Here is an 8,428-nt window from a genome sequence, read left to right on the forward strand (position 1 = left end):
AACATTTCTTTAAATGGCACCCCAAATTTAAGTTCTCGTGTTTCAGTCAAAAGTTGCATTTTAGACAACTTAAAAAAAATATAGTACATTTTCACAACTAAATTCAAACAAAAAAAGGTATACTTTATAGTTGATATGCTGTATTATGTTTACTCTTGTCTTTTCAGTGTTTATTCGTGTGATGGTTTAGATCAACAACAGCTGATAGAAAACTGACTTTAAGGGCATATTTATAACATCCCAGTAGTGTCATTCAATAAAAAATATTAAAATTAAATGTTTTAGGGCTGTGTATACTTTTATTTAGGATTAAGTTTAGTTGTATAAGAGACTTTATACAATTAGACCAGCCAGACTTGTGTGTAAATCAGGCTTAACCATGTTTAAAAATTGTGATTAAATGTACCTATATTAATTAGTTTATTTTTTTAAGTTTGAGATTTTTGAAGATAAAATTTAAATACTGGATTCAGCTTGGGGATGGACTTGCAGTAAAATGATTTGTCCTCAATGGAAATGAATTAAGTGTAAAGGTTGATTCAGACACATCAGTCCAGTCACAGTTCTGTCTTAGTTGCATCCACTATTCCTCGGTCAACTGTCTGTCATTTGGTTTCAGTCAGTCTTCAGTCACTTTATTTACAATGACGTTACAGTCAAGAATTTTCAATTTGTTCTATCAATTTTCTATCGTCTATCATGTTGATTGTTATAAAATATAAACAGTATTGTGTATTGTGTGTTGTTGATTAAGTACCTACTTAAAATATAAACACAATCATTAAAATTAAAAAAAATTAACCTCAAACAAATACTTGTCCGTTAGGCGTCCGAACAATCCAAAACTATTGGTGAGAAGAAATCTGAAATTGATTGACGGACGTCGGCAGAGTGACTGACAGACCTGTGCCGGATGAGTACATAGCACAGTAAAAAAATCCATTAAAGAATAGTTTTTTTACTGTGACTTGACTGATGTGAATGACCTGTGACGTGATGTAACTGATGCGTGTCATCGACCTTAATATCGTTTTTTCACAATGTCAACGTTTTTCACATTATATTATCGTAATAGTCTCTGGTGTGTGTGGCCATCATTATCAACTTTTGTGATTGCGGCAACATCCTGAATAACTCCCACAGTCACGGAAACATCATCTAAATCCTGAATATCTCTTGCAGTAACAGAAGCATCTTGATCCTCTCCCGCCATCTGAAAAATATTATTGTTGTCATCCGCATTCGCTTCAAAAGTGTAAATATTTTAACTTTTCTGCGATTGCGATCGTAAAAGCTTGAACCATGATCATTTTCTGACTTGGTGCTCTATCTCTAGCTTATAGGCTAGGTTGGGCTCAACTCGAAAATCGAGCCCCTTGCACACCTCTAGTTTCTCCCAATTAAATGTTTCGTGTTTGTTGCTCTTTAGCATAAAAAAGTGTTATTTTTCTAACTATGTTTCAAAGGTATTGATTGAGTCCAAGTGTTTAAAAAGACATTGTTGATACAGACTGTTGCACAACACTGATGTTTCCCTCTGATGCATGTTCTTCAGATTTAACTTATAATGACAGAAAAAAGAGTTTTTGTAAAAAAAAAGTGTCATTATTGATGAAATCCACAGGTTACATAATATTGTAGTTTTTAAGTTTGTTTTGCATTTAGTAAACAGTAGTTGTTTTTCTTATGATAGGTTTTGATTTTTTACCTTTAGTGCTTTCTAAAGGAAAGCTTATGGTTGTATACAATTGCAGTGTGATAGTATTTGTGATGAAATTACTACCTAAGTTAGGTAATGTTTTTGTGTACTCTCTTTTATAATTAACATTTCTTTAGATTTTTTATTAGATTTAGAATTTAAACATTATTTAGTGTTTAAACTCAACAAATGCAGCTAGAATTTTTTTTTACCTCAAACTATGTTGACATTCAATTTTCAAAAGAAATCCAGTAATTGTTAAAATTAAAATTATATCACTAAAGCACATTTAGAACAATTTAAACTTGTATGTAGAAGATATGTAGCCTATACTGGTGTTTAGCTCAAAGAATTTCTTTAGTTTAGGATTTTTGCTGTACTATACTAGTCAAGCTTGTTTGTAATAATTATAATAAATTAACTTTTTGGAAATTAAATGTTTAATAATTTTGTCCTGATAGTGTTCAATTGTGTAAAAAAAAAACAAATTTTATGTTTTTGGTTCTCTACTTGTGTCTTGTAAACTATTGATGTCTACTTATGAAACTAAACATTTTGTGTTTTATATATTATTACAATATAAATGTATATTAACCTATTTTAACAATTTTATTTTAAATACAGGGTGTTTATAAAAGAATGCCGGGATTTTAAACGGTTGTTGCTAGAGGAATATTCAAGATAATTAAATGATTTAGACGTCAAATTGAAGGGAAAAAGAACGGTGTTCCTCATACTTTGATACAATTCAGAATAAAATTCAGATTTTCGTCAATCTTATATGAGCGTAAAACTGGCTAAGTATGTATGCTTGGGTCGATTGGCAGGTTTATCTGATGTCTTAATTGAATCTTTTTAGGCACAAAGACTCTATCTTTTACAGAAAACATCATAAAGTGTTGATTTAGGTATGTTCAACTAAAGACTTCGTCGGGAAATAAATTTTTTGGGGCTTCTGATGCTGAATTGTCAGATTTCTTTGACTATGTCATCGCTTGTTTTTAGCCGGCCAGGTGAATGTCTTTTCAAAATACTACGGTGCCACGAAACTCATTAAACCAGCGTCAAATTACTTTATCATCAAGAAGATTTAAATTTAGTTTAATTTAGCTGAAACACAGATTACATTCTGTGCCTTCTGTTGCGCTGTAAACATTGCACTGGCGACCGGCGTCAGGCGCGTGAGTCACAATAGCGGCCACAATTTAGTCACAATTTAGCTCTTCGTTTTAGCTCTTGCTATACAAGCTCTTGTTTTAGCTAGGTTCAATTTGACGAATAAAACGTTTAGTTACATTGAATAGTATCCAAGCAATTACTATTTGAAATCCCGGCATTCTTTTATAAACACCCTGTACATGCTGCTAAGTATTAAACTATATAAAATACAGAATACAAGTAAATCTACACAAACAAACTCATTTTTTTTTTTTTTTTTACACACAAGTCCAATAAAATGCTGTTAGGTTTTTGTGTTTGTTATTTTAGTAAAAGATTTTTTTGAGCACTACACTACAATGTTGAACCTTTTGTTTAATACACAAAGTGTTGTTTTTCTACCAATAACTTTTTCTGTAGGAGTTAAAAATTATGGTAAAAACATAGCTCTCTTTTTGTGTTATCTTTGTCAGGTTAATTGCAAGAGTTAATTTTGTGTGACCTCTAAGAGTATTTTTCATTTGGTAAACTGCAATCTTGTGACAGAACGTATAGCTTGCATAACTTGTAGCTTATTTCGTTTATTTGCAGCAATACTAAAGAATTTGACCTGTACCTGTATTACGGTACAGGTTGAATTAATTGTCCTCAACTAACATCCTCTACCGTAGACTACTTATTTACTCCTGTAGTTAACTTTTCCCGTGAATTAACAAAAAACCTGGAAGCACCCACTGTGTGTGCGATTATAGACGGTGGATTGTTACAGGTTCCGACAAAGTGTGGAGGATCTGCAGACGGGACTGTACAAGATCCTGGATCGGCTGAAGAACCACGAGGACGCTTGGCCATTCCTGGACCCTGTGGAGGAGGAGTACGCCCCTCGTTACTACTCAGTCATCGCCAAGCCTATGGATTTGCAGAGGATGGAGGATAAACTGGATGCTGGCGAGTACAGTACATTCGGCGAGTTCAAGGCTGACTTCCAACTGATTGTGGATAACTGCCGGCAGTACAACGGGAGCGAGAACGGTGATTTGATTTAATTTGCTAAGAGTTATGTGGACTTTAGATTAGCAATCCTGCTGCAGTGACAACTTGTTTCGGTTCCAACCATCTTTGAGCCTGCAAGCTTTAGCAAACTTTATTCACCACTAAATATTGTGATTTTGAATCGCAGAATAAAGAGGTTAGCATCTAGCTTACCTTGAAGAAGTACAGGTAGGCCATGTATGTTCTATGGTGCATCTGTACTTCTCCAAGATAAGGTAGCTGCTATTATCTTTTTTCTACAATTCAAAATCTTGGTCTAGAGCCTTTCTTTGAACAATTAATTAAATGTTGTGATTGATGTTGACTCCATGTAGGCATGCAGATTGTTCATCTTTGAACTGCAACTAGTTGTCACTACAATCGCCAAGGATTACTTTAATGAAAGTTAGTTTAACTATTTTAGAGATTTGTTTATATAATCATTTACTTTTAAATGCTAGGGTAGACATCATGCCCATTATCGGAATCACCGGTTGCAAGTGTTTTTGGCTGTTGTCTGCTAGTCCTACTGCAGCCCCATTATATAACAGTAGACAACAGGTAAAACTTTATGACATTGTGAAATCCAATACAACTCTGCCTTTGTGTTGAAAGGAGTTAAAAGGATAAATAAGTTCATGGTCGATTCACACACATTAGTCCAGTCACAGTTCAGTCTCAGTTGCAACCGCAATTCCTCAGTCCACTGTCCCCATAAGCCTGTTTAATGAGGGCAATAATAAATTTTTAACTGACGTGACTGAACGATGATATGCCGGAACTGATGTGTGTGAACTTAAAATAACATTTTTAATAGCTACATGCTAGCTAGTCTAGACTCCTCTTAAGTCTCAAACTGAGTCTAGACTAGCTCCTCGCACATGTCGCACATCAATGCCGGCACCGATAAAAATTGTTTGTGACTCTGACAGGTGTATTCGTTTTTATGTTCATTTCGTGTCCGTATTGTGTTCTCGTAGTTTCAATGCAACAAATTTGTGTGAATGAAAATTGTTGACTTCCTTTGGCACCTGAAGAAAGCCCCATAAGGGCTGGAACTGCAGTAGTGTATTAATACTCCAAGGATCACCTGACAGGTATGGTATTTATAACATTTATTAACTAACTTAAGTGATTCGGAAGCTAACATCATAAATGACACTAAGATGGTAGACTTCATTCCACACATAAACCAAAACATTCAACGTCTAAACATATTTTTATTTCAATTTGCTAACCTTTTTAGATTTAATTGTATCCACTACTCCACAAAATACCAAGGAAAATGTATTAATCCCAAATCAGAATTAGCTATTTTGAAACTAAAACAGAGGGTTTTCCACAGAGTACACAGAAATGGTTGGGAAACTGCTAGAAGCATTTGATGCTGCAGTTGATCGATATTTAGAAACTGAAATTTCTACTGACGAAGAAGTTGCAGTTGAATTTCCCGGTGAACAAAAGGGCAGAAGAAGGAAATCTTCACAGGCTTCTAAACATTCTCCCCCACCAAGTCACAGGTAAACTAATAACACCAATTGTTAATTTTTATCTAATTTACTTCTTATTTAAATACGGTAGTCCTAGTTTTTGAGGCTAATATTAAACATACAATGCCACAAAACACACAACTGTCACAGACGATGTTTTTATTGTTATGATTCTCGAGTGTTTTCTAAATATTTAGTTCCATTTTTTTACACAATTAAATAGTAAAGACCTTGTTCGTTTATTTCAGAAACTTTTGAGTTGTCAGAAAATAGTTTTACTGGAAATGATGATCCTCCGAGAAAAGAGCCTAGAGGCATTTTCATGCATCGGCTGTGATTTTCAAAAAACTTTGATCTTATCTGATCCAGTTGATAAGAAATAAATAGGCATGTACAATCATAAAATAATGAAATAGTGAGTGGTTTGTCTTGTGTTTAAGTTGGGAACTTTTAAGTAATATAAAAACTGTCCGACTGGAAATGATTATCCTGCATGTTAGAGATCATAGAGGCATTCTCATCTTTTAGCTGTGATAAAAAAATAATACCCCCGCCGCAGCAAACCTGCCGACTAAGCGAATTTCCATTTGTCTGAATTGATTTTCAGTTAAATATATTTTAATAACATTAGGTTTAACGAGTACCTAGGTTTGCTGCTACAAGGAAACTAATAAAGTGTGTTTTTAAGTAAAATTTTGATAGCTTAGTACAAAATAAATAAATTTGCCAAGTTTGATCAAAATATATCCATAAACAAGCAAACTACAACATTTGACAATATTCTCCATAAGAATAACATGGGAATTTTAAATTTACAATTTTTTTAATTTTCTCCGTTACTAATAATCGAACAAAAATACTTTTATACACTAAATTATTTGTTTTTTTAAGCTCTCTAAAAAGGTCTAAAGAGAAATCGGGAAATTTTGTGTTTTGAGGGTCAAAAGTGAGAAAAACCAATTTTTACCCCATAAAACCCCCCGTAAAGCCCGGTTCCCATGGTCCGATCGTGCTGGTTCGCGAACTCATTCAAGTTTATCCCGCTTTACACCTTTAAACCAAATTTCATCAAAATCGGACAAAAATTACTCAAGTTATCGCGTTCACGGACGTATATATATATATATATATATATATGTCTATATATATATATATACATATATAAAAATTTGAATGAATGGTGTTTTTGGCCTCTGGGGACATCAAAATGAAAAAGTAAATCGGTCCCGGGTCTAGGTCTTACCGTGCCACCGACGGTAATAGCTACTTCCCTATAGGGAAATTCGCTAAAACAATTACATCTTAGGGTAGATGCAGTTGATTTGTGTTTTAAGCAAATTATAAAAATTAAAATTGTTGGTTTTTAGTCTTGTTAATTTTTTGGGATTTGAAATGAACAAAAAATGGTTCCACTGGAAATGATGATTCTCCGAGATAGAGCCTAGAGGCATTTTCATGCTTCGGCTGTGATTTGCAAAAAACTTTGATCTTATCTGATCCAGTTTATTTATGATTGCCTGTTGAAATAAAGGCATTATACTTCTTTTAAAACTGTCCAGAAAACATGACGTGCAATATGTGCTTGCTGTGGCTCTTTTGGATGAAACAGAATTGAAAACTATTTATTGTACTCAGTCTACAGCCTATTGGCTGTTTTTGCTCCAAGTCGCTGCTGGCTATTACACAGCAGCGAATGTGTGGAGGAAGAAAAATGTGTTTACAACATGGTATTGAAAAAATTACTAATACTTGTTTTATTCTTCAGGAGTGAAGAGAGTGATAACGAACTGCCAGAGGAGGTTCCGGTCAAAGAGGAGTCAGAGGTGGAGGCAGAAGAAGAAGAGGAGGAAGCAAGTCAAAAAGACTCAGAGAGTCAGAGCAGTCGTAGCCAGAGTCGAAGCAAGGCGACTAAGAAGACGCAGGAGACCAAGAGACCTGGGAAGAAACCAACGGGGATCAAGAACGTTACAGACATCGAGGCACTTGAGTTGGCCACCGAACAAACGTTAAAGGTACACCTTTAATTTTTACGGTGGGTGGGTTTTTTGTGAGGGTTTACACCAGTAGCATTTTCAAATTATGAAATTCAAACACCTTTAAAAGAGAGTGGTCCAAACAAATAAAAATTACTGTGGATTTGTTGTGGATCAAATCTGTCCTGTTAGGGACAAAACTGTGTCATATTGCAGATAACATGAGCTGATCTTCAGAGCAGTAACAGAGCACTACAACTAGTGTTGTACCATGATATTGTAGATTAGATACATTTCTATTGTCCTTGTTGGGGATTAGTACAATAAATATCAACTGCTGTGCACTCGGTACAGATAGCTTGGTAAAGAATAGATTTAAGATTTAAATCAATGAAGTTAGACTAATTTTTTAACTTTATAACCGTTTTCGCAGGACATCAACAAGTGGCTGGATGACACTCCCAGATTCTCAGAGTTCTCATCTGCCAGTAACTCACCCTCTCAACTGCCAATGGTGGATGATTGTGATGGGGTCGGCAGCCGCATAGAGCACGACTACCGGGCCAGGCTTAAGATACGAGCAAAAGAGAAACTGGTAATTTACGTTATGATTTGTAGAGGGTTATATACTGATTGAGTTAGTCATTTTTAAGTGACAAAACACTATCCATTTGGTTAATTTTACGGCAGTTTCCCTTTTGTTTAGACACTTAAAGCTTAGACCCTGGTCCTGACTATTAATGTTTCGTACCATGAGAATTTATTCGAGTTATTTCAAAAGTGGTTAAGCTGAGTATTTGAGCTTTTATAATCGGTTATGGTTGCTAAGAGAGAGCTTAGTATTTTTTTTACACTAAACCAATTGCATTTAATGATCCACTCGTAATAATTTAGTAAGTATGATTAGACATTCTTCCTGCTAACACAAAATTTGTTAACTGTGTGTAATCATAAGGTTGGGAGGATGCTCTAATTCATCATGTAACAAAGTGTTGTCTGTTACATCCTACTTGTTAGTATTAAGTTATCTCCTTTCTAATGAAACACCTAAAACTTTCCTGCTGACTGTGTATTTA

At 34.6% G+C, this 8,428-nt stretch overlaps 1 protein-coding gene across 1 annotated transcript in view; it reads left to right on the forward strand.

The window, feature by feature from the left end:
* The window catches only part of LOC128995583 (uncharacterized), a 43,029-nt gene that overhangs the window by 28,652 nt on the left and 5,949 nt on the right, over positions 1-8,428 (forward strand). The window contains exons 9-12 of the mRNA XM_054420600.1: positions 3,627-3,889; positions 5,235-5,409; positions 7,145-7,391; positions 7,786-7,947. Of these exons, the coding sequence (XP_054276575.1) occupies positions 3,627-3,889; positions 5,235-5,409; positions 7,145-7,391; positions 7,786-7,947 (847 nt within the window). The remainder of the gene's footprint in view (positions 1-3,626; positions 3,890-5,234; positions 5,410-7,144; positions 7,392-7,785; positions 7,948-8,428) is intronic.

The sequence above is a fragment of the Macrosteles quadrilineatus genome, unplaced genomic scaffold (genome assembly GCF_028750875.1).
Source record: "Macrosteles quadrilineatus isolate MER2022 unplaced genomic scaffold, UCM_ALF_1.0 Scaffold_5__1_contigs__length_97177068, whole genome shotgun sequence".
NCBI classification, from domain to species: Eukaryota; Metazoa; Arthropoda; class Insecta; order Hemiptera; family Cicadellidae; genus Macrosteles; species Macrosteles quadrilineatus.